The sequence below is a fragment of the Copadichromis virginalis genome, linkage group LG18 (genome assembly GCF_057382275.1).
Source record: "Copadichromis virginalis isolate Kocher_CV1m ecotype Utaka linkage group LG18, C_Virginalis_male_GT1.1, whole genome shotgun sequence".
NCBI lineage: Eukaryota > Metazoa > Chordata > Actinopteri > Cichliformes > Cichlidae > Copadichromis > Copadichromis virginalis.
This window is the reverse complement of record NC_140635.1, coordinates 20,351,452-20,378,367: the sequence shown is the minus strand read 5'-3', so window position 1 is coordinate 20,378,367 and position 26,916 is coordinate 20,351,452. Positions and strand designations below refer to the sequence as shown.

Sequence of the window (26,916 nt, the reverse complement as noted above, 5' to 3'; positions counted from 1 at the left end):
ACAGGTTAAATATCAGGAAGGGTTAGAAATCCCGTTTTATTTAGATAGTTATGCTAAAACACTTCCACGTGGTACACTCTGAACACTGTCATTACTTGAGTAGTAACTGGACAGAATAGTGCTGTCCCAAGTGAAACTGAGCACATGCCACAAGCAGCAGTCACAATATTTGACCATTGTTGCTCTAGCTACCATGATATTTCCAAACACTTATGGATTGTAAGAGTGTGTGACCACTCACATTAATGTTTTATACATTGAAAACAGTTTAATGTGCATAAAAACTAAACAAAAACACAATACAAGTGATATTGACTCCTAAAATCTGTTACTATTTGCCAGCTAGCATTGCTAATGGCAGCATAACACCTTGTGCTAGCTTGTTGCTAGCTCAAGATAAGGGTGATAAGTGTACAGTGTACAGTGTTACTGCTTGCATGTTATGACTACCCCACAGAGATACTTGTAGTACACGGCATGTAGCTGCACTTGCCAGTCTGAACACAATTACAGTACGCACTCAAAATAGAAAGTGTAAATATGGAAGTTTGTAATTTGAGATGCACCAAATGGTTCAGACTGTCAAGAAGAAAAAAATCCACCTTGTCAACAGTTTGTGTGATAAGAGGTGGGATTAAACCTTCTCATTTGTTGTGACTCATCCCAGTTCTCACCTCCGAATGAAAACCACTTTCTCCAATGTCTGAGCAACAGCAGACCGCAGTGGGATTATTTTCTTTAACTAATCTTATACTGAGGTAATCTTTTAATCTAGATATAATCACTTGATTAACTGAAAATGGAAATCACCATTGGTGATGGTCCTATGGCTCTTTAAGCACATCAAGAACCTAAGTAGACAAATTAATCCTGCAAAAAGCTATAGCTAACAGGCATGAAATGGTCTTTATCACATTCTATTTAAAGACTTTTTTATCTGCTTTATTCTAAACTGCAGTTGGAGGTCATTTTAAAAGACATTTTATCGAATGAAGTTGTCATAGTTTTAAAAAGAGGCCATATCAACACAGACAGAGAGATTAGTGTTGTAGTTTATCTGAAGCCTGTGCAACAAGATGCTTGACTCTATGTCTATCTCTGCATCATTATCACTTTCTTTTTGTTCCCTCAAGCATATTCATATCTTTGGACTCAGATCATATAAGTCTTTGATGGCTGTATCAGGCAGACAGAGAGTTTAAAGGACTGGATAAGACAGGATGCATGTTGCACTGTTAGATTCGTGGGAAAGAATAAGACGGAATAGCTGACAAGGTCACCTGATATGTCAGGATTGGTGGGGAATGTAAGCGATAGTGTTGGAGTGGCATGGCTTCCTGATTCACACATTACACAAGAGACAAAAAGAAGGTGTGCTGCATTCAAGTAGCATCCTGTTCTCAGGAAAGTGCTGATGATAAGTTTCCCAGTTTTTGTATGTCGCAACACCTCAAATTCCAATGTTAGGAGTTTAGTTTACTGATGAAATTATGTCGAAGTAAACAGGCAAGCAACATATAACATCATTCCTGTTTGACACCTGTTTAGATTGATAGTAGAGATAATAAAAACTGGTTGCCTATCTGTTTAAAGGGAAGAAGCTCAGCATGTTGCTGCAAGTTGGATGGCACTGAAGGGAATTTCCAGGCATTTATAGCAAACAGACTACATATATGAATCACTGGGGATACAGTATGAAGAGATGTCAAAACAGATGTGTAGTGCAGCCATATCTGGCACAGTGCTTGCTAAAATAAATCAGGTAGATGGTCCAAAATCATAAATAAATAGTTCCAAATTTAGGAAAAATTCAGGAAGAAGATAGATAACACTCTGATATGCATCTAACCCATTTACTGGTATCCTGATTTAGTCTCCAGAGAAATGGCCTGTATTTTGATGCTTCCAGTGTATCGAGCAGATATCTGGGTCAAGACTTTTTGTACGCCATCGTTCATCATTTAATTTCAGTGAAATTACAAAAGGCTAATAAACAGTTAAATTGCTGTCAGACAAGCTAACACAGAGAGACAGACGACCGTTTGCACTCACATTCACACCTATAGCCAATCTAGAGTCACCAATTAACCTAACCCCACTAACTGCATATTTTTGGAGTGTGGGAGGAAGCCAGATTACACAGTGAGAACATTCAAACTCCCCACAGGAAGTCCTCGGTCTGGTGGTGAATTTGAACTTTGGACTTTCTTTCTGTGAGGAAACACCACCGCAACACTGTGGTTCTGAATTAAATGCAGAAAAGCAGCACCGAAGTAAGAGGTGATAATGGAGCAAAAGCACCCTTACACAGATGAAACTCATTCAAAGATTGGTTACATTCTACCAGGAGTGGGGTTTGAACCCACGAGGACTGTTGTCCATTGGATCTTAAGTCCAACGCCTTAACCACTCGGCCACCCTGATGGATAGCTTGCTGCTCATGTACAATTATTATATACACGGCCTGCAATACCAGCACACCCGACGCTACAAACGTCAAGGCTCAAACTGTGGAACGTGTACGATCTTACACTTTACGTATCTTGGGACTATTATTGATTCAAGATTGAATTTTGACTCAAACTGTGTCAAAATTCAGTATGCAGTATTCAGTATTCAGTATGCAGAGAGGGTTATCAGTGTTTGTTGTGCTTGCAGAAACTGCCCTCCTTTTACATTAAAAAGGTAATTATGACACTGTTTTATAGATGTTGTATTGAATCAGTTTTATCTTTTTCTTTGGTGTCATTGTGCAGCAGTCTATCTTAAAAGGACAGGAACAAACTGATGTAAACTGCGACCTGGTCAGGGAAGCTGATGAGTAAATCGCAGCTTAACCTAGAATCTCTGTATATCAGATTCTTGAAGTAGATGGCCAACTTCATCTTAAACAATGGCTCACACCCCTTGTTTGGGGAATTTAAGTTTCCCTTCGCTCTGCACAGAGGTTTGCAGTGTTACAAAAACACAACTTAGTCCCAGCTGCTATTGTTCATCTGAATAATTTATAGCAAGTTGTGCTCACATCTATTCCATTTATTTATGTACTTTGAATGGAAATCTGTTTATTTATTTTAGCATTTTAAGCTTGCTATAAATGCTATAACTGCCTCCAACTGCCATCCATGTTCGAGTGACTTCTCAAAGAGAGCACAGGCACCCAACTCTCCGAGTTCTGTCTGCAAAACTGGAAAATCCACATTTTTCTGCTGATATCTGAGAGGTCTTCTTGTGAATTGTACTTTGCTCTGTGACTGTCTATGCTAGAATTCAAAAATGAAAAGAGATGTATTATGAGAAGAGGAACTGCAGGTCCAAATAATTCCATGAACAGCAAGAAGCAGGACAGTGTGTTGTGGTCTGCACAGAAATTTGCAGTCACAGGTGCAAGAAGGCTTATCAGTAATACCAGCCAAAGGTGTCAGATACTGCAGAATGCATGGATACCACATACAGCCTTCTGTTTTGCTTTCTACGTCCTAAAGGCAAAATGAAACTATTGTGATATTTTGATCCGAAACAAAGAACATGCTTGCTGTAATGATGTTTCCCATCCCCTTATTTTTCCTACTTCTCTTTTTTCACTTATCTTTGAGGCACTGAAAGATATAAGCTTCTCATAAGTTAACTGTATTTTCTGGTACTTGACTAAATCCTGATAAGTCAAGTGTTTAAATCTGGTCATGAAGTTTTACAACAAAGGGAGCCTGCCATAGATCATTTTGTTTAGTGACTGATGTTTGAGTTTTATTACAGGGTTCAGCCTCAAACTAAAAAAAAGCCACAAAATAGATCCATTTAGGTCCAGTCATCACCATCTTCAGGGTGAAAGTGAATCAAACTGATCATTGTTACGCTTTGAGCCCAAGATGCCCTTTTAAGATGTGAAAATATTTTGCAGCCTTCTGCCCCGGAGACAGCACGCCTGCCACAGACGAATGACGCTGCAACAAGCCATGACATCCCATCCTAAAACAGTCTTCCACCCCACCAGGCCACTGCCATCCTGGGAGGTCACCAGAATGCCAGTCATTCATTTCGAGCCTCAGCATGTGTGCCCCCAGCAAATAGCTGCGTTCCTCTGCTGCTGAGGCTGCAGATAGCATGTGATCTGATGGCTGGCTTTGGCCAGCAGCACCGTGGAAAGAGAGAGAGAGGGCTCTGTGTCTGTGTACAAGCTCAGCAGCTCTGAAAATGTACCAGGGGCTTTCCATGGTCGAGAAGCAATGAGGGGAATGCAGGCTGGGGATGCTGAGAGGGGGTGTGTGTGTGCGAGGGTTCAGTAAGGGGTGAAAAGAGAGGATGAGCAGGTAGATGATGGACTGGCTTAGCAGTGTGAAAAGCGTTGGGTGTGATGGAGTGATAGGAAGCTTTATTTGAGCCCTTAGCTCTAAGTTAAGCAGAGCAGGTATTCATAGGGGTGGCTGTAGCTCAGGTGGCAGAGCAGGTCAGCCACTAATCAGAAGGTCGGTGGTTCGATCCCAGGCTGCATCCTGGCTGCATGCCAAATATCCTTGGGCAAGATACTAACCCCGTGTTTGCCTACTGGTGGTGGTCAGAGGGCCCGGTGGCGCCAGTGTCCGGCAGCCTCGCCTCTGTCAGTGTGCCCCAGGGCAGCTGTGGCTACAATGTAGCTTGCTATCGCCAGTGTGTGTGAATGGGTGAATGACTGAATGTAGTGTAAAGCGCTTTGGGGTCCTATGGACTAGAAAAGCGCTATACAAATGCAGGCCATTTACCATAGGTGGCGGCACTGTGGTGAAGTGATTATTGCTGCAGCTCCACAGAAAGAACAAGCCCGGCCTTTTGTGTGGACCTGTGCTTCTTCTCACAGTCCAAAGACGTTCACATTGGGTTTACTAAGAATTCAAAATTGGTCCTAGATGGAAATGTGATCATCAGTGCTTGACAGTCTTTCAGCCCTGTGCTCAACAGACCACCAGGGTGTACACCACCTCTAACCTCATGACAGCTGGGATAGGCTCCGCCCCTACACGACCCTGAATTGGAAAAGTCATTTGGTTAATAGACAGAAAATGGAGGTATTTATGGAGTATGGTTTCCCAGCATAAAACGTGGTATAAATTGACACGGCAGGTGTCTGAGGCTTAATGCTTTTCTTCTCAGTGCAGATATATCATGTCCGTTTACGTGCTCTTCATATTCTTACAACTGGCACAAACGAATTGTGCAATAAATGTGGAGTTTATTCAGTATTGTGCAACACTTCACTGCATATTGGGTAATATTAGACATTACGCTACCAACTTTGTCTCTCACTGAATACCTTTGGCATACTTTATTAGTTTGTGGTTTAAAAACACGATTTAATAGTTTCAGAGTATTTTTCAGAGTATTACATGATAATTATACTTATTATTATTGTTGTTGTTGTTGTTTTCTTATAGTTTTAACTTGTGTTTTTTTTTACATCTATTTGTTAAGTGCTAGAATAAACCTTAGCATAATATATGTCTTATCCATATTTTAGCATTTATTCCACAAAATGAGAAATATTTTCTTTTAGAGGTTTAATGTTTAAACGCGTGTCAGAAGGGAAATAAGACCTAATTTGGTTTATAAAAATAAACACATAAAACCAAAATTGGATGGGGAGTAAAAGATAATCTATCTGAAGTTGTTTTGGATGGTACTTCATGATTTTAGGAACTGATAGGAATGTTGTGTTATTACAACTTCCATTAAAGAGATAAGGAAACAGTTATCACGCCTTCACTGTTAACACATATCATAAAGATTTTTCAAGGAGTTAACTCCCTCTGTGGTAGCTTGTTTGCAAATCAAAGAATTTCTAACAGTATCATCCATTATCTTCGTGATGACTTTCAGCTTTGGCATTACTACCAGTAAGTGATGATGATTCAGCTGTCAGATATGTTAATGGTAGCAACTCCAGGCCTGGACGTGTCTGCTGACACACAGAGGCTGTATTGTGTTGACAAAAAGAAGACCATTGTCTTATTTTGCACAGAAAGTCTATTTTTAAGGCTGAATGGAGAAGCGAAGGGGGGGGAAATATCTCCTCCTGTGATGAATTTAACTGGTCAGAAATATGCAATGGAAAATTTTTGACTCTATTTAAACTTGTCATACTGTGCATTGACCCAGATAGACAAAGCTGTGAGCATCAGCTGTGCTTGCACTGTGTAGTTTATACTCTCTCTCTCTCAAAAAAAAAAGAAGGTACAATCTGTAACATGTTTGTCAGGCTGATTGAACGTTATTACGTCTGTCTCCATTATGTACATATTTACCAAGTCTTTCAGCGATGTGGGCTTAATCATTTGAACAAAAACAGACTTTTTAATCGAATCCTAGCTTACATTCACGTTGCTTTACTTTGGAGAAAACGTCATTCCTCCGTGTTTCAGTTTATAAGACCGAACCAGGTGATTACTTAGCTGTAAGAATCACTAACATTTACTATATAACACCTAATTGTGAATGATCCTTTAGAATGAGTCTCAAATATGCCTGCTTCTTTAAACCTCCAACCAGCTGCGCTTGCTTGAATTTACTTGGAACAAGACCTTTAACTTATAATGCCATTTTCTCCAAATGTGCCATATGACACTGAGATTATGTTTGTGTTGTGATGACCTTGTTTCAACTCCTAAAGGGCTTTTTTGGAGGCCTGGGAGCTCTCCCTGTTGCAGACATTTAAGAACTGGTGTCTGTAATTATAGTTTGTTCAAGTTTGGGGAAAATCACGTAAATCTAACTTTGAAATTCTTTAGATAAGCCTTTTTATCCCAGAGGTTTTACGGGAATTTATATTTTCTAAACGTGAAGGCAGCAGAGTGAACTGTAAAAATAACGTGATTTTCTCACAGCACTGCGAGTTTAGGATCAATATTCACTTGCTTTTTAACTCCGAAATGTTCTGCTGTGTTTACAAGTTTGCAGCAGACTATGTGTATTTTACTCACTTACGCTTGACTCATGCTTTATAATGGAGTTTTTCAGTGTGCTGAACCAAAAATGTAAAGTTGTGAACCATAAACAAAACAAAGGAACTGTGGCTTTCTCTCAATTTCTCATGTAGCGATTTAGATTACATCTCTAGTCCTTTGTGGCATTGGTAAATCCTGCAGCGCTGCTCTCTAATCTCCTGATAGCCCTTCTATTGGCAGGTCTCACCAAGAGCTCAGTAACACGTCCAGGCAGCTGTTTTGAAACATCTATTCAAATTAATGATGAGAAAGACATAAATGATTATGTCAGATTATGGATATAGTAACCAAAGATACTTTGTAATTACAGTGTGCAGCCACTAATCCAGCCAGGGGGGCTGATAAGCCGGTGTACTCCGGTGTACTTGCAGTTCCCAAGCGGGACAGATAAACGGGGAAGACTGCATCAGGAAGGGGATCCAGCATAAAATCTTTGCCAAATCAAACAAGCTGATCATCAAGAATGAGATTTCATACTGAATCTGCTGGAGGTCAGGTTAACAATGACCAGCTGTGGTGCTGTTGGCTAACAGGGTGCTAATGAAAACTCCTTCTGCTGGTGTAGGACAAAGGAAGAAGAGAGAGAGAAGGAAAGGCAGGACTGTGGAGGTGAGTGTGGTGACTATGTGAATGTAGGGCTCATGACTGGTAAAGGAAACAAACTTAGAGAGCCAAGGTGAATGTACAGAGGGGGGATAGTTGATAGATGAAAGATGTTGACTATGTAGTGAATCAGGGCATGCAGGAAGATGCCATGGATACGGTAAGATGGAGATAGATGATCTGCTGTGGCGACCCCTAAAGAAGAAGATATGCCTGCCACTACTCAGAATGGATGATAAACTGTGCATGCTTTATCACTGGCTTGCCTTGTGATTGACAAGTTGAGTGTTTTTATTCTGTGCTTAAGCATCTAAACTAACATTCATATACTCAGACGAACACTCTGGGGGCACTTCAGGGATCGGTATCTTGCTCAAAGGTACAGCAACATGCAAACTGGAGGAGTTAGGGATTGAACAACCATCCTTCTGATTGGTAGATAGCCCTCAGTTTCTTAAGCAGGGACAAAGGTGTCTCTGTGCACTAAACACATAAATAATCACTCCTGTTAAACTTTCTGCTGAAGGTAGGTCCAAAGTGTAGTTAGTGAAAAGTAATGTTGTGTATCCATGGACTGGTCCAGTGATTGTGAAATGTACAACACTTAGATCCAATCAGACACTAGTGTACTTCTAGACCAGGGGTCTCCAACTCCAGGCCTTGAGGGCTGGTGTCCTGCAGTTTTTAGATGTGTCCTTGATCCAACACAGCTGATTCAAATGGCTCAATTACCTCCTCAACGTGTCTTGCAGTTCTCCAGAAGCCTGGTAATGAACTAATCATTTGATTCAGTTGTGTAGACCCAGGGTGAGATCTAAAACCTGCAGGACACCGGCCCTCGAGGCCTGGAGTTGGAGACCCCTGTTCTAGACCCAGCTATTACAATGGCCTCCTCGCTTGTAGCACCCAGATTGAAACCCATGGGATGGCAAAAATGCTCAGCTTGAGACTTCCCAGTGGTATCTTACTAAGCAACAGGTGACTCAATTCTTGTTGTGTATAGGTAAAAGGATCAGCTTATTAGCAAGTTGCACTAGCTGGAGGAGCTGAGGGACATCTTTTAGTATAAATGAGACAAAACATCACCCCCTTTTCACCCAAAGTGAGTGCTCATGTCATCAGTGCTTTTAATTAAAAGAAGTCAGGCCATGAATATTTTTAAACAAGTTCAATAGATATTATTTTCATCCACAACACTCACACGAGCAAAAAAATAAGAGCAAACATTAACAGCAAACATTTTTCACTGGGTGCAGCACGTGTCACCAATGGCCAGCTCACAGTGTGCAGAGGAATGCCCAGCATCTGTTCCCCTTCTTTCTCCCCCATATAATTCTCACTCAGGAGGAGTTAGTGATCACAGGAGACTCTGTTAGCACTGCTGTCCCAAAGCAAGAATGCAAACAGCCGAAGCGCTCTTCCAAGAATCCCCAGTTGAGGACATTTCTGGAATGTCCTAACGAGCCTTCTCCGCTGTGTTTACAGTTCCAGACCGATGGAAACCCTGCAATCTGCCCCACCAGCATATCATTATCTGGCCTCCTCAGGGGACACGCAGAGGAAAAGCAACAGTTTGAGAAGTTTTCTTCATCCTAACCAAGGGTTCAGATGTTTTCAGAGCTGACCATACTACTCTAAACAGAACAAGCGAGACAGAGATGAGATTCAACCACACATACTGACTTCATGAATTTTAATAAATTGCTGCAAACCGCTTCAAATTAGTGAGACAATAAGTAAAAATAGCTGGACGCCCAGAAGCATGTCAGTTTTAATTCTTGTGTGTCGTGGTTGCTCAGCATGTTATCTGCTTTGTGCACAGGAAAAAAGAAATGGCATTGTTTCAGTGAAGAAAAAAGGGCAAAGAAATCATTGTTTCTGACTTAAAACCACTATTAGGTTACAGCTTGAGCATCACTCAAAGCAGGAAGGAAAAGTGGCCGTGACATTTAACTAAGAGTGGAAACTTCATGTCAGGAGGGAGAAAGAGGCAAATTTATTTTGGCAAAATTGGAGAGGCATGTGATACAGCTGCTTGTGTGTGTGTGTGCGTGCGTGCGTGCGTGCGTGCGTGCGTGCGTGCGTGCGTGCGTGCGTGTGTGTGTGTGTGTGTGTGTGTGATATCGTGCTGTGATTTACCTCAGAGAATATCAGAAAACAAATAAGACTTTTTGACTTTAGACTGCTCTTATGCAACACGGGAATGTTGGACTGAGACCAAGATCAGAGAAGTTGAAGTAACAGAAAACATTTATATTTACTCTAATCAAACAGATGTATAGTAAGTACTCGTGAAGTTTTTCACATAATAAACTACTTATGATATCACACAGAGGACTGAAACCTGTCAGGTTGCAAGTTGTGCCACTGGTATCTTAAATGAATTTAGACAGTCGTGTTATTTTGTAGATCCACAGTGTTAGAGTTGATTAAGTATTGATTTAGTGTGAGTATTATTAATACTTAAATAATATTATTGGGTTATTATTGGTAATGAAACATGTAAATTGCAATTTAGTGTTTTAGCTGGTTCATGCAGACATTTTTTAATCCATCCATTCATCCATCGCTCATCCAATTCAGGGTCCCAGGGGGCCTGTGACAGGTGGAGTACATGCTGGACAGATTGTCATTAACAGTTCCCTATGAACAAGCACTTGGAAATTGTGGGAAAAAAGAACTTCCTGCAAAACCAGTGTGGAGTAGAGGAAGAACAAGTTTTAAATGAACACAAAGCCCCTGAAGCCACCAACGAACAGTCATTGGTTTCGTTGTGGTTAATGTAAGAGCCGCATTTTGAAAGAAGAGTTTCTATAACAGAAAAATATCATTTCTGTTACTCTGTTATCGATCTGATTCGCCTGTGGAAATGAAGTGCAGCACCACTTTTTAAAAAAAGGTCAGCCATCTAAAAATGATTATCCACACTTACAAAAGCCCATGTAGTCCACAAACAAGCTCCACATAACAGCCTTACCGCTTACAGGATCAAAATCATGAAGAGAAAAACTCAACCACAGTTGCAAATGTAATTGACTTCTCCCTCCATTACTGTCATATCTCTTGAGTGCTAGTCTTATAGCTACCCAGCTGTTGTGCATTTAAATACATGTATAACTTTTTATTAGAACCTTCTGCTTTATGCAGTCATAAATCAGACATTTTTCCCTGTGTGCAAAACACAGTAGAGAGTGAAGGATTACATTTCAGTGAAGAAAAGGGAAGTCTTTTCTCTCTTTAACTAGCTCATATGTGGTGAAAACTAGACCCTCGGCTTTAGATTTAACCAAAGAAAGGACAATATTTAACTTGTTTAATATATGTGTGAACACTGCGATCACTGGCCACTTTATTAGGTACACCTGTTCAACAGATTGTTAGTGCAGATATGTAATCAATCATTCACATGGAAGAACCTCAATGCATTTAGGCATGTAGACATCGTTACAACAACCTGCTGAAGTTTAAACTGAGAATGAGTATGAGGAAGAAAGGTGGTTTGAGTGATACTGAATGTGGCATGGCTATTGGTGCCAGATTTGAGTATTTGACAAACTGCTGATCTACTGGGATTTTCCCACACATTCATCTCGGCGGTTCAAAACAATATCTGAAAAGTAGAAAATATCCAGTGAGCAGCAGTTCCCTGAGTAAAAATACCTCGTTGATGCCAGAGATAAGGAGACAATAGCCAAACTGTTTTGAGCTAATTGGAAGGCAATCGTAACTCAAACAACCACTTTTTACAGTCGAGGTATGCAGAAGAGGCTCTCTGAAAGCCAGAGGTGGGAAGTAAAGAAGTACAAATACTTTGTTGTGGCACTTAAGTAGAATATTGTACTGTAATTTACTTGAATATTTTTTTCCTGACTATTTTTTACTTTTACTCTCTAAACAAATATCTGTACTTTCTACATTTTCAAAACAGACTTGTTACTTTTTGTTTAACCCACAGGCCTTCAAACATTAAACTGATTTAAGTCTGAACAGTAACACATGAAAGGCAGTCCTGTTCGTGTTTTAATCACCAGAGGATGTCATATTTAAAAAAAAGAGATCAATGAGGCACAAGCCTTTGCTAAAGTCAGGGGTTAAAGTGGTTCGTGTTGTCTTTTTTCTTTTTCTTATTTTACTTCAGCATCTCGCTGAAGAGAAGAGAGAAGGGAGGAAGAGGGAGAGAAAAGAAAGACGCTAACTTCACTCAGAGATGGAGAAAGATAAGAAAGACAGGACAGGAGGAAATGAGGTTAGATTTAACCCTTGTATGGTGTTCGGGTCTGTGAAACCTGTTTTCAGTTTTTCTCAAAAGAAAAATTAAACAATTAATTATTTTTTCAACCTGAAATTCATTGGCTTTGGCTTATTTTCTGTGAAGAACATAAATCCGAACTAATTTTCAATGACCTCATACTGTACCTCCCCCCACGCATTTACATTACATACAAGGTGTTCGGGTCCACTGGACCCAGGCCTAATAAAAGTGTTGAAAGTGCAGGTCCTGTGTTCCCACACTATGTCTTCCTCCTCTCTGGTGCTGCTGATAGTGTTTTCTTCCCGTCCTGCTCCCGCACAAAGTTGCAACATTGTTGTCTGTGAAGGTTCTCAGTCATCCAGGTCATCGTAGTCAAAGGAGCTTGCAAAGAAAAGTTGCTTGAAGACGTTTCACCTCTCATCCGAGAAGCTTCTTCAGTTCTAAGGTCAAATGGTGGAGAGTCCCAGATATAAACCTAGTGGGAGTGACCCCCCACAGAGGGACAAAAGGACCCCCTGATGATCCTCTAATCGCCTGAGCCAAGGTGGGAAACTGGGCGTGGGTCCCAATCAGCCAGAGTTTCGGGTGTGTTCATTGTGAAACCTGGCCCCACCTTATCATGCGAATTCCTGAGGTCAGATGGCCCAGGATGTGAGTGGGCGTTAAGGCGTCTGGGAAGGGAACTCAAAACTGGATTATAGATGGCAGAGAGTTGGTGTCGTAAACCCCCGCCTCTGTTCAAAGATGGTCGCTCACAGTGGACATAGATGGCTTCTTTCACTCCTCTTTCAAACCATCTGTCCTCTCTGTCCAAAATGTGAACATTGGCATCCTCGAAAGAGTGTCCTTTATCCTTAAGATGCAGATGGACTGCTGAGTCTTGTCCTGTGGAGGTGGCTCTTCTGTGTTGTGCCATGCGCTTGTGAAGTGGCTGTCAGCCACTTCACAAGCGCATGGCACAACAAACAGCACAACAAACAGATGGTTTGAAAGAGGAGTGAAAGAAGCCATCTATGTCCACTGTGACATTTTGGCAAACTGAGGTAGATTTATGTTGCATGAAAAATACTCACATACTTTGCTGTGTTGTAATGGATTTAAAGTAAACATCAGTGTGTGTGACTGTTACGCAATGGCTGTCTAGTATAAGACAGCATAAACAGGCGAACTCATGAAACATCTGCTTACACCTTGTTAAATTCAGATGTATAAATCTGTAAAGAAGAGCAGCTGATCACAACTGATACATTAAGAGCTCTCAATAGAAATCATTGTTAGTTCTTTTCCTCAGGCTGAGCCATTAAAACTGGTTTTAGAGTTCCCCCACCCACCGAATCCCACTGTAACCCCTGACTGTACACATTTTCCTGTTTAGTGGCAAAGAAAATAGAGCTTCGTTTTTTTTTAATTGTCCTACTTTTTCTCTGCTCTGCTGTTCTACTAAATGATTCAACCTGAGTAATTATTTTTTATTATTCCCATCTACTGATACTATTTTATTATTACATTAATACATTAATATATCACAAGGCTCAGTTAGCTTTGCACAACAATAGCTAGTAGACATGTCCTCCAAAAAGCTGCTTTTAACTTTCTTTGAGTACATTTCAGAGACTGTACTTTTTCACTTTTACTTGAGTACTTTTCAACACTAGTATCTTTACTCTTACTTAAGTACAGAATGGCTAAAAAATAAGAGTTTGAGGCAACAGTTTATGTTCTTAAAACTGACAATGAAAGATCAAAAAACATTGCCTGATATGATGAGTGTTAAAACTTTTGTTCTTACATTCAAATTCAGGTGGTAGGGTTTTGGCCAAGCTTGAATACGTCCTGCTTTGCATCAACAATTTAGCCTGCTGGTGGGGTAATGTGTGGCACACATATTGTGCCCCATTACCACTACCTGAGTATTGTTCTCCTCCCTTTATGACCACAGTGTGGCTACCTTCTGACAGCTGCTTCCAGCAGGAAAGTTCACCATGTCTCAAGGCTCAAACTGGTTTCTTGAACATGACAATGATTTCATTGTACTCAAATGGCCTCCACAGTCACCAGATCTCAATCCAATACAGCACCTTTGGGATGTGGTGTAACAGGAGATTCTTATCATTGATGTGCAGCTGGAAAAACTGTGTGATGTTATAATGTAAATATGGACCAAAATCTCTGAGGAATGTTTCTTTGTTGAATCTGTGCATGTAGACTGAAGACAGTTCTGAAAGAGACAGGGGGCTCAACTTGGTACTAGCAAGTTTTACCTAATGAAGTGGTCAGTGAGGCAGAAAATCAGTAATCAGAGGGCAGAGCTTACAGTCCTAGCAGTCCATACAAATGAAAGACAATGAGCGTTTGAGATTGTAAATAAAAATGCCTGTGGGGAAGTTAACACCTATCAGAAGATAAACTATGGGTGTTTAGGTCTATATAAACAACTATGACCCACATTCACGTGGGTCATCGTTATACAATCTTAGTTTAGTCATTTAAAAGGTTGCTCATTACTCAGTGTGTTAAAATGGTTTCTTTTATTCGCAGTGGTGCTGCTGTTACTCAGGGTTTTAAAGAAGTAGCACATTCTGCTCCGAAGTTTCATGCCAAACCTGAGCAGGGCCCCTTGCAATTTCCTGCCCATAACAATAGTGCGAACAAAGAGCGAAGGGTCATGACTGGAAGTCGCAGAGGCTTCAGCTCTTTAGACCTGGACTGCCATGGCCCAGCAGGGACACACGCTGGAAAGCTGCCCACAACTTTAACTTGTCCAAAGAGAGAGGATGCCCAAAGCGTGGGAATTTCACTTATCATATTTTTCCAAAGAATTCCTGGCCTGTGATGAACGTAGTTGTAACAGGATGCGTGTGTTTAGACAATTTAACCTTTTGACTTCACACTGACTGACACAGAAAAGTGGGTGTAGACACGATTCTTGCGCCTATTTGTTTTTGTAATCATTGCTCAACCACTTTCAAAAACGTAAAACTCTCATCTGAGAAACATCCAGTCTCGCCAAATAAACGCTAAAACATTCCCATACAAGTGTGATGAAACAGTGACACAATTACAGCGGCTTAGAATAAAGAAACATCTTTAATATTTGTTTAGCTTGCTACCAATAGCGAAACAATGGTCCAGTGTTTGAGGTTTTTGAGAAGCAGACATAATAAGGCCATGACCTAAGCCTTAAACAACACATTACTAATACTCCAGATAACGTCTGTGACCTCTCCTCCTCATTAGACGTCATATAGGAATGCCGTGAAGCAAGAAAAACGGTATGTAAAACTTGAGAAGAGATATGATGCAACACAGGAGATGAGACACAATCAGACCATTATAACACAACACTACTCAGTAGATAACAGACACACCAAACATCTGTGTGATTTTACACAAAAATATGACTTCTTAGCAGATTTCTTAAATTACATGGAAAATTTACATGTAATCCTGTTATTTAAATTTTGGGCATGAATATTTCTTGAGTTCAGTGGCCTGAGGTATTTTCAGTGTCTGAAACAGCAGAAAATGTTTCACAAACTCACCATGCACCTTTCGTAATGCTGATTTTACAAGTCACCAACAGTTACAGCTGTGACATACATAGAATCAACAATAGAGTATCTCCATCTGAAATCTATTTTTGCTGTAATGTTATCACTTGTATGGGGAAATGGTGCCTTAGCCTAAGATCAAATCTCGGCAGTCCCCACTTCGCTACAAGCTCAAACATTGTTTTGTGGGAGAAAATAGCCTACTTCCTGCTATCATGCTGCGGTGAGAATTATGTTCCCGTACAAAGCCTCAAAAACAGGTGGGATCCACCTAGTGGCGAGAAGGTGTTTTTTTCCCCCCCTGGACTGAAAAACTCTTTGAATGTTTTATCAGTTTCTTCCATGTGGTCTTTTATGTGGCTTGCACCCACCCCCAGGAGGATGGTGTGTTAGTAAACCTCAAGTAAAAACATTACTTACACTGTAAAAATTAAGATGGAAAACCTGCAGCAGTGCCAGAATTTGACATTCCCAGGCATAAAATGTTTCTCCCAAACTTTTTCTCTTCTCCATGTCAGATATTGACTTGCCTACAAAGGCACAGAGGCCTCAAGTATGCAAGATGTTTCATGAACTATTTGGAAAGCAGGCTGATAAATAAACAGAGCTGTACATTCACAGATCCAACCACACACACACACACACACTGAAAAGAACATGTTTCTCATCCTCTGTTTTGGGTCTGTAGGAGCTCTGAGCCATGGCAACCGAATACCGAGGGGAGAAAAATTTGCCTGGCTGAGCTCCATCCTTCTGGCAGTCATGCTAAAACTCATGAATAGCATGACAAAAACAACATTCCTCACTGAAGTGATATAGTCCTGAAGGAATTCCTGTTAAATCGAGGCATTTCTCGGCATGCATACCTCATTGTATTGAAACCATGTGGCGTAACGTGTGAATGTAAATTCAACTGCAGATCCAAAGCAGTGAGAGAAAATGACTTTGGGCACATGCAGACATTTACATTGTCTGTTTTTCTTTGTGTTTCACCACTGTGCATGTGTGCATGTGGGTATTAATTTACTATAACACACTTTCTTCTTGTATAAGCACATCTGTCTGTGATTTGCAGGGAAAAATAAGGTGCGGAGACTTGAAATTAGCATACTATTGTCTAGTTTCCCTGTGTGTATAAACACATTAAAGTACAGCACCTGCGGTTCTTTAGAGCCAAAATGCACACACTTGTGTGTATGCAGATACGTATGTGCGTATGACGAGTCTGACAAACAGTTGTTAGGGTCAATCTGTATGAGCAGAGATATCAGTGGCCCATTGCCATGTCTCCCACGCAAGTGCTGAGTCGTGAGGTTAGTATTCAGGGAAAATAAGACAGAACTAAAAGATTAAAGAGTAGGCAAAGCATTACGGAAAGGCTGGTATTGGTATTTAACTATGTAACTACATTTATTTTATCAGTTAAGACCAAGAGTAGCTAATGCAAGAGCAGCATTACAAGCTAATTTTGCAGCTGTAACTTGTCACAGGTCCAATGTTAAATCAGGAGTTTCAGGCCAGTGGTTTTATTGCACAGTGCATATTTTCCATCAATAATCACAATAAAGCAGTATGTCATCAGAGAAGTGCACTGAAATCCATGGAAACTTGGAGGCAAATGGGTGCATACACACAGCACTGAGGTCAGTGAGCTTGGCTTGGGTTATATACACTCAATGACCACTTTATTAAGCGCATTTGATTAGGCAGTATTTGGCTGGACCCGTTTTTTTTTTTTTCCTCAGAACTGTTTTAATTCTCAATGGCACAGATTTAGCAAGCTGCTGGAAACATTCCTCTGAGATTCTGGTATCACATAGTTGGTGCAGATTCGTGGGCTAAACATCCATGATGTCTCAAAGAGGCTCTATTGAATTGGGATCTGGTGCCTGTGGAAGCCATTTGAGTACACTGAGAGCATTGTCATGTTCAAGAAACCAGTTTGAGGTGAATTGAGCTTTGTGACAGGTGTTATCTTCCTGGAAGCAGTCATAGAAGATGGGTATGCTGCAACTAAGCCAACAGCAATACTCAGGTAGGCTGTGATGTTTAAACAAGGTTCAACTGTCCATAAGGGACCCAGTGTGTGCAAACGATGTCCCCCAAACCATTTCACCACCACCACCAGCAGCCTGAACTGTTACATGGCAGGCATACAAGGCAAGAGGGATGCATGCTTTATTGTGGTTTACCCCAAATTGTGACTTTATCATCTAAATGTTGCAGCAGAATTCGAGACTCATACGATGAGGCAATGTTATTCCAATCTTTTGTTCAATTTTGGTGAACCTGTGAATATTGTAGTCTCAGTTTTCTGTTCACAGCTGACAGAAGTGGCACCTGGTTTGGTCTGCTGCTGTAGACCATCTGCTTCAAGGTTCACCGTGTTGTACATTCAGATCTTCTACATACATGATTAGGGTTCAACTATCCATTTCTATACATTTCATATTATGATTTATTCTCACATAACCTTTCATATTTTTTTGGGTGGAAAACATGACTCGTGTATGAAACATTCAATCAAAAGTCACCGAATTGTTTTAACAAGCAGTGAGAAAGAAGCAAATAATCAGCACCCATATTTAGTGAGCTCATTTTAATCAGCTACACACTGATTTCATCATTGCTGATTTACAGTGTTGCATTCCTGGTTCTCTGTCACTGGTAGCATCCCTGAGAGCCTGGAAGAGGACGAGACATGTTATGGAAAGCCCACTGTAAGATGCCATCAATGGAGCTCTGCTGCAGTGAAGAGAAGAAAACACAATAGGATTAACTGCTGAACACCTATTTGTCTATTTGTCATAGATTTAGTAACATATTAGGTAAATATAAATCCTTTAATCAATCAATCTGCCATCTATAATGCAAACCTTCTTAGAGTTCACTGTAACTCAAAAATTTAGCTTCTGAATTGTAAATTATTTAAATAGTCAGCAGGTAGGGGCTAAAAACAGAGGCACCCAAATCAAGACTGTGAGCCCAGTGAAGCCAAGAAGAACTCACACATCTGTACACATCTGTGAAACTTCTGTGCACATATTTCAGGCCCAAAATCACAGCTAACAACATCAGGACAAGCTGCTCCAAATCGCCTAATGTTTTGTCCTCGGTGCTTTTTGTTTACCCCGACAGCTCACTGACTGTCTCTGTGATAAGGAAACAGTCATCTTGTGTCTGACGTGAACTGTTGCACCCTGCCTGCATCTGTGATATCGACATGTAACTGATCTCCACTCACGTCTCCCAGGATGGAGTCCAGTTCATCTTTATGGTGGATGGGCTCAGAGAGGGAGGCGCTTTGATCATGACTAAGTGTGTTTTGAGCCAGAGGTGCAAGCTGAAGACAAACACACACAGACACACACACAGGAGAGATTACATAGAGTATTCGGTGGTATTAAGATAATAAAGGTTGTAAATTCTTTTTCAAGGTGTATACATGTGGAGACACACCTGCCCGCCTCTGGATTCAGCCTCTCTCTCAGCAGAGCTGCCCCACAGTCTGGAGCAGGACAGGCAGATGGACCTCCCTCTTAGAAACACACAAATGCTTTGAGTGAACATTTCCGTGGTGTATAAGGTTTCTCTCAATCAATATGTCATTTCTGACACAGGAAGCTGTTCAAACCCTTCCAGCTGGGAAAATAAACTGTTTACATGAAACTTGGGGCCCTAATTAATTAAAAAAGGGAAGCTTTTTCTTCTTATCGCTTGGTTTTAGTTAATACTGTGTTTTTAATCAACATAAAAAGGAGCCACGAGAGCTTATCACATGGATTCGGCTTTAATTTGTTGTATCTGTGTTATCGTTGTGTAAAATCATTGTGAACCTCGCTCACATTGCTCACTACTCAGCTGCAAGGGCTCCACTTACAGTCCATTAGCCACCATTATCCCAAGAGAGATTATTGAAAGCGCACACCCTTAATGCACACTGGTGGTCAATACCAACATACAGGAAGTTCTCAGAGAGCCCCGAATGTTTTTTTTCTTCTAATGTAGATGATGCTGAGATTAGGATTTCAGGAGCTCAGGGGAAACGCTCTCTGTCATCTCCTAAAAATCTTTCTTCTACAGTCAGAAGAAGAAATTAGTGGTTTTCTTACTTGGAAAAGTGGCAGTTTACATGGAAATGCTTCAGACACTGAAAGCAGTGGGTCAAATCTCCTCCTCCGAGGTGGCAAATACCGCACACCTCCCTCACGCCAACCAGCTCTCCACCCGAGCACTGGAGACAAATTTATACATGCATCAAGTGTGACTATTTTTACATGTTGCAGAGGCGGAAAAAGGATGAGGCTGATGGAAGCTGAACTGATTAAAAAAAATGGCTGAATGATGTAGAAGGTCACCTGGTTTCTGACACCTGACGCACTCGTCGTCGCCGTAACGCTTGTGAGGGAGGATGACAGCGATGAGTAGAATGAGACATCGGTGATGGAGTTACTGCAGTTTGTGTTTGTTTGCTGAGGATGAGCTGAGAGAGCCTGAATGCAAATATTTAGACTATGATCAGTTCTAGAAAAAGCATCAGTGTTTACCAAAGCCCTTAAAACTTTTTTTTGTAAACAAGTCTTCAAGTTTTACTGTGACTTATTATCCTGAACTACGTAAATACAAATTACTAAAGTTGGAAATACCAGACAGGGTGTGAGACCCATGAGTTTTCTTTTACACATGAAACGTACTGAAAATATAAGTTGCTATGAGCAGAAAGATTCTCACATTTAAAAATGACCACACAGTACTAGTCAGTACTAGGGGTGACTCAGAGGCTTGGGCCGCTGCTCACTTCTTTATGTTTTTCTCGCAAGACTCCCAGACTTTCTAGGAATTTTTGGTGGCCTTGAGCAATAGCTCTCCAGGCTTTCCAAAGGCCTTTTAAAGTTTTCTTCAGCTGCTTTTTGTTTACTCATTTTCAGTCTAGTCACATAATTTGTTCATTTCTTTTGCTGAATCTATGAAAAATGCTGAAGATAGCACATTTTTGCACCAACAAGATGATTCCCCAAAAGCTAATAGCCAAAAACCAGGCATATCTCAGCATGGTGCGCAGTGTGTCCTTAAAAAGCAATCGACAAGTGGAGGACAAAAGAAAAAATGTCAGGCCCAAAAAACTATCTGCAGCAGATGCAAATGGTCTCAGTGGCTGTCAAGAAGCAGTTCTTAAGGAAGGGAAAAAGAGAGGTATGCTAAATAAAAAAATTTTAAATGACAGAAAGCCAAAGACCACGGGTGTCCTGGAGTGATCCAAATCTAAAACGTCTGGTTCACATCATGTACAGAGGAGGTCAGGATAGAGGTACAACAATGTGTCTATAGCCATTTGTAAAACACAGTGGAAGCTCTGTCATGGTTTGGTGCTGCATTTCAGCTAGTGGTGTTGGGAATCTTGTCAAAAATGTTGAAATCTTGAATGCAGAAAGGTAGCAACAGATTTTGATCCAATATGCAGTGCCATCTGGAAAGTGTCTGATCGAGAAAAGGATAATATTTCATCATCACAATGATCCCAAACACATTGCCAATGCAGTGAATGCACACCTGGATTGAAAAAACACACAATGCAACATTATCAGTCATGGATTAGCCAGACCAGAGCCCAGAGCAGCTAAAATCAGAAGAAAAAAAACCTTCAAGAAGAACTTTTGGAGAACTATTCCTGAAGACTACTTAAAGAAAATACCAGACGGCTGGCTAAGAGAGTTCAGACTGTGTTGAAGAATAAAGGTCATACCAAATATTGACTGCATTACTGCATTTCTATGTATGTTTGCTCATGTTTTAACAAATTGCTGAAACCATTCCCCATTTTCCTAGCAAAATATAAAGAAATGAGGGTCGTTGAAGACTTTTTCACAGTACTGTAGGTTATTCAGTGGATTCAGTATGTGCACATTTCCTGCTTCCTTCCTTCAGGAACTTACTTGTAAGGGTAGCTGTGCTTTCTCTTTTTTCACCCTGTGTCCACGGCACCACTCACACTGCCAAGAGCCACTGCAGATAATGTAACGTTATAACCTCTTTCTCAAAGCAAAAAAAACATCTCGGCACACCAGCACATTATTCTTCACCTTGGTATGGACGAGAGTGGAGGGTCAAGGCAGGCCAGATGAAAAGCTCGAGGGCAACCGTCACAGCAGATCAGCTCCCCTCCATCCTTACACACTGTACACTCATCATCATTGTAATGAATCTAAACACAGGCCGATAAATGTAACATAGATAAGCAGGCACCCACATTCATATAAAGCACAAGCAACTTTATTTAAGAGTGAGGGGATTACAGCGTCTACCATGCGTGTGGCTGTCTCCACCTGGTGGTGAAATGTGCTCTTAGCAGACTTGGACTTTGATGCATTTGTCTCCTCTGACGGACCCCCACCAGCTTTAATGGGCTCTCTGGTGGCCCCTGTTAAATGACAGTGGGTTTTAAAGGGGAAAATCTTGCATAAAGGTTAAAGCTTAGTTAGGTCTGTGTTTTCACATTCATAGTTTGATGTTGCTTCAGTTTTCTGAAAAAAGAAGTTCACATATTCATTATATGACTTACCTTCCAAACAATATGCCTGCATAACATGCACCTTTTCTTGGTTATCATGGTTGACTGGGGGATCCGTGGAGGGAACCGAGAAGGACGAGGATGAAGAGGGCAGGTGGACTCCTCTCTGGATTGTGGAAGACAGTACTTGCACACCTGAAGCAGAAAATAGGTTTGGTTATGTATTCGTGGCATAAAAGTATTTAATATATTTATTTTTATGATAATTACTGTTTTCAGATGGCAGCTTGGAGCCAGGAGCTTCACTCTTCACTCTGTAGAGCTTCACTTTACTTCCTTAAACAGAGTAGATAAGACCTTATAATGAAGACAGCAAAGTCATGTGCGTTTTAGAGTATTCCAGGTTAATTCTTTGTGAAGCCTATGTATCTTTTGATTGCCAAAATAAGCCTATTATGATACAAAGCAAGTGCAGTATGGGAGATGACCTCCTCCATCGGTTGTCTTGGCATGATACTGTGACCGCTGGGAGCTCAGTTCTCGATCCGCATGGCTCCTCTTCTTACTGTGAGGAGGTTTGTGACCTCCAGATGGTCTGTTTTCATGTTTGGAACCTGCAGTCTCCCTTCCTGTCAAACAAAATCAGCAACAATGTAAACCATTAGAGTCTAAATGTGACAGAAAATTGTCCCGAGAGACTGTTTTCAGCTCTGGTGCAACAGATGCAACTGAGGTTTTATTGCTTTTGTAAATTAATAAGAAAAAATAGAAAAAAATCTGAGGAATGTCAGTTTGTGCTGAATGTTATTTGACACTGGTACAGTAGAGTATTCTTCTGAGGATCCTCAGACGCTCATCATGGGCAGGAACGTCATAGAATTTTGGTCTTTTCATGATTTCTTTGAACTGTTCTTTTAACTGTACATCATCTTTATTGACTCTAAATAAACAGATAAAAAATCTAAACAAGAATAGTGAGCACTAGAAACTATTTATTTATATTTCTCTAATTCACATGGGTTCAAAAGTATACATACAGACCAAAATACATACATATACTCACCTATTAACTGGTTGACTACCGCCACTAGTTCTCTTTAAAAAGGATTTGTTTGACAGCACTCATTGTGTTGGCAATAAGACTGGAAAGTCCAAGGAACTCTAATAAGGAGACTATTAGATTTACACAAGTTGTCTTTTGCAGCCATTTTTAAACAGCTGCAGATTCCAAGATAAATTCAGACAATTGTACATAGGGACAAGTTATTCAGGTGACCACTTTACTAAGGTCTGGCAAAAGACAAGACAAAGATTGAGCTACTTGGCCATAGTGACAAGAGGTATGTTTGGAGGAGTAAAGGTGAGGCTTTCAAACCTAAGAACACTGTACTAACTATCAAGCGTGGTGGTGGCATCATGTTCTGGGGCTGTTTTGCTGCCAGTGGTAATGACAGATTTCAAGAGTGGATGGAATAATGAAGAGGAGGACTACATCCAAATTCTTTGACTTCACCTCAAATTGGGAATTAGATGGTTGAAACTTGGACGTAATTTAATTTTCCAAACACACACACAAAATGGTTTTAGCATAGATAAAAACAAGCCAACATTAAGATACTGACCTTCCAAAATTCCCAATAAATTTGTGGGCTAAGCTTAAAAGCCGGGTTCATGCCAGGAAACCAGCCAATTTTAATAAAATCTTCCAAATTTGCCAAGAGCACCATTCAAACATCCCATCAGAATTATGCCAGATGGCTTCCAAAAGCATCTGGTCGAGGTGCATCTTGCTGAGGGGCACTTAACCAAATATTAATGGGGGTGTACGGATCCATATATTTGAGCCTGTGTGAATCTAACATAAAGTAAAACTTGTGCACTCAATTCTTGTCATTTTGAAGTCACAATAAATGTATGATGTACAATCATTCCACCGTGGGAGAACAATAGTTTATTCCTTAATAGGAATCATGAACTTATCGTGTCAATCACCATGACAAAATGATTATGACATTCATGCCTATAACAAGTGTATAGATGTAGATTTATTTGTGTGTGACAAATGTTTTGTCGTAAACTGTGTGTCACATACGGGAATCCAGGTTAGTGAGCAGGGTCTGCAGCCTGGGGTAGCTGTCCAGATTATAGTCTTTGGATAAGTTGTTCAAGAAGGCCTGGACAGTGGATCTGCTCTGCTCCAACACCCAGGACAGGAGGGAGTACATGGCCTTGTGGATGCCTTCTCTAGCCTCTTTCTCCAGAGTCTCCTATAGACACATTAAGTTTATGAGTTTGAAGACTGAAAGTTCAGCACTGATATCCTTTAATGGAAGCAGCCCGATACTTGCTTAAAGTAGCATAAAAAAATTATTTCAAATCAAAATTAAGGTTTACACAATTAATACGGATATCCAATCTCTGTTCAGTTTCTTACCTTCAGCAGCTGCTCTGTGATGATGTTTTTGTCCGCCAAACCATAGACCAGGGGGAAAGGGTCATCCACAGCCATAGCGATGTCAGTTCGCAGCTCCCTCAGCAGCGAGCGGAGGTTTGTGTCCCTAAACGCCTCGACTCTTGACATGATCTTCTTTTGTGTGCAAGTGAGAAATGACTTGACACGGTCTGAGACCACAGATGAAGAATTTCAGATGTGGGGGGTGTGTCCCTCACAGGGAAGGTGCACTGCTTCATGCTGACTGCATACATGCATAAGCCATATCTTAAAAACTCCTGTATTTTTTTTCATCCTGTGTTTGTGCTTTTAATAACGCATCTATGACTCTATGAAAAAAAATGAAGCTACCAGCCTTTCATTTCTGAGACTTCCCTCCAGGGAGGCCAGCCCTGGACCTTTTGTCTCTTTTGAGTTCATTTGTCCACTAACAGCACTAACGGCCTTCATCCAGGGGAATACCTGTCCTCTTACATCAGGAGAGCAGAGTGAAGTGACCTGATGTGTGACAGTTTTCTTCTTAAAAGGTTCTTTCCACCTCAACTTCCCCTCACCTGTCAGGTTTTCACACACTGACTCACCACAGGGAACTCCGCATTAGTGTGATAATTATGACTTCGCCACAGACAGGAGAACATTAACACTGTAAACAGTTTAATGACTGACAGACTGATTGCATGACTGGTAGCCTACTATGCTTTATGCAGTTGTTATTCTGTTAGTTTGTTCCTCCAATTCTCATTATTCTACTAAAAAGGCCTAAACAAAGAGGAACCGGTCTCTCCTCCAAATACACAAGAGAATGGTAAAATAAAACTCATCTAAGGTTAAGGCTTCGGGCTTGTCATTTACTAGAGAGCATTTGCCTGCAGTTTCCACTAATTCAATTTCATGTCATGTAAATATCCATTAGGTCTAAATGCTAGAGTATCCAATTACTTTAACTCATAAATAAGGTTAGGAAACAACTGGGTAGCTTGAGAAATATGCTCACTAAGTCCCTTAGTTCACTGCAAAGCCAAAGCCAGAAGATGGCCAACTAAGTTAAGCATTAAAAAAAGCTACTGCTTTAGTAGCCAAAAAAATCATCTGTGGTTTGTGTGCCAAACCATATGAGATGGAAACGGTCATCCAAAAATGTGACAAGGTCAGTATAAAATCTCCCGCAGCGAAGAATTCAAGTCTTAGATTCTTTGAAAGTTTGTTTGTAAATGAGATACAGAGACCTGAGGCCTGTATTATGAAGCAGGGTTTAATCTTATCTGGGTGACTTCAGGATTAACCCTGAGTTTACAGTACTGTGAAGGTGGATCATTTCTTACCAGGATATATGGTAACGGGTAAGGTGACTTATAATTAATATGATATGCTACCTGTAGTTTCAGGTTAGAGATCAACTAGTACCTAATAGCTGCTTTTAAACATTGATTTAATGTAATACTTTTTATAATCCATCAGGTTCTCCCATGTCTTAATGATAGAGCTGCTAATATTGATGAATCTGTTAACTTACACAATCTGCATTTTCACCGGCTCTCATTCCTGGAAAAACTTTATTAATATTGCTGCTGTTTTCCAGTCTTACAGACTAAAGCACTTAATCCACATACTGTTAATATGATATTACTCTTGGGTTTTTTTACTCTCATACACTGCTGTGTTGCTTTCAGACTTCATATTTTCTCATCTGTTTCATCTTCCTTTGAAAAACCATCTTCATTGATTGCCAATGTTAGGCTAAGTGATTCCAGATAAGGGAGAGACACCCTGAGTATGGTGAGCTAATGCGTAATACAGGCATCTGAAAGGGTCTGAGATTATACTGGTCCAGTCTCTTATTCTCAGAGACTACTTTTGTGAATTTTCATTTCATATTTGTGAGGAAGTTATGAATGTTTTCATGTTTTAGGAATAGTCCATAGTTTGTCTCTTTTCCAACCAGTTAGCTAATTAAGCTAAACTGTAGCTAAAATGTCAATTGAGGTTTCCTATGAGGTAAAGCAAATATAATTTCAATTTATGTCACCAGGCAATGTCACAAAAGGGTACTCATAAAAAACAACAAACTGGTGAGGCTACACTATTTAGTGTTTTTTACTTGATTGTTAATGTTAAGAGTTAGATAACAGCTAAATTGGCTAGCTACCAGTTAACAACTGATATCTGCATAAGACACATGAAGTGCTCATTAGATTTTCATATTTAGTCATTAAAAACACAAAAACCTGGTACACAACATAACTAAACACTAAATATTGTAAGTAAATGCTGCATACCTAAGGTCCAATTGTGTTCATAGCTTAAACTTAGATGCTATCAGTGTCTTAGCGCAGCGGTCCCCAACCCCCGGGCCTCGGACCGGTACAGATCCGTGAGTCGTTTGGTACCGGGCCGCGAGAGTTGAGGCTCAGGTGTGAAATGTATGGTTTTCAGGGTTTTTATCGGTTTTCAGCGTTATTTTGTTATCATTTTTATCGTTAACTTGGTTTTCCTGGGTCTTTTCACGTGTGTTATGAATAAATCTTCTTTTTTTTGGTACCGGTACTAGTTTTATTTTGTTGTATTTATCCGCGACA

At 40.5% G+C, this 26,916-nt stretch overlaps 1 protein-coding gene and 1 non-coding gene across 4 annotated transcripts; both read right to left on the bottom strand.

The window, feature by feature from the left end:
• Positions 1–2,341: 2,341 nt before the first annotated feature.
• trnal-uaa (transfer RNA leucine (anticodon UAA)) lies at positions 2,342–2,424 on the bottom strand. The gene has a single exon. It is a non-coding gene; the product is annotated as a tRNA-Leu (tRNA).
• Positions 2,425–17,774: 15,350 nt separating this feature from the next.
• aire (autoimmune regulator) lies at positions 17,775–26,697 on the bottom strand. Of its 3 annotated transcripts, none has more exons than XM_085438368.1 (14): positions 26,617–26,697; positions 24,323–24,510; positions 23,981–24,155; positions 22,377–22,517; positions 22,159–22,224; positions 21,940–22,083; positions 21,683–21,798; positions 21,461–21,582; positions 21,314–21,383; positions 19,739–19,873; positions 19,493–19,614; positions 18,840–18,918; positions 18,625–18,723; positions 17,775–18,125 (listed from the first exon to the last, which is right to left on the bottom strand). In XM_085438368.1, exons 2-14 carry the CDS (start codon positions 24,467–24,469, stop codon positions 18,042–18,044), a joined length of 1,500 nt encoding a protein of 499 aa, XP_085294494.1. In that variant the 5' UTR covers positions 24,470–24,510; positions 26,617–26,697; the 3' UTR covers positions 17,775–18,041. The 3 variants fall into 3 exon arrangements, with proteins under 3 accessions (XP_085294494.1, XP_085294497.1, XP_085294495.1); XM_085438371.1 differs by having other exon boundaries at positions 17,775–18,122; XM_085438369.1 differs by having other exon boundaries at positions 24,323–26,697.
• Positions 26,698–26,916: the final 219 nt, after the last annotated feature.

Coding starts and splice junctions, on each gene's coding strand:
- aire (XM_085438369.1), bottom strand. CDS start 24,469: ATGTCAAGAGTCGAGGCGTTTAGGGACACAAACCTCCGCTCGCTGCTG. Junction 18,724..18,839: donor CTGAATCCAGAGGCGGGCAG/GTGTGTCTCCAC, acceptor GTTTGTCTTCAG/CTTGCACCTCTGGCTCAAAA. Junction 18,126..18,624: donor TGGACTCCATCCTGGGAGAC/GTGAGTGGAGAT, acceptor TCTTCACTGCAG/CAGAGCTCCATTGATGGCAT.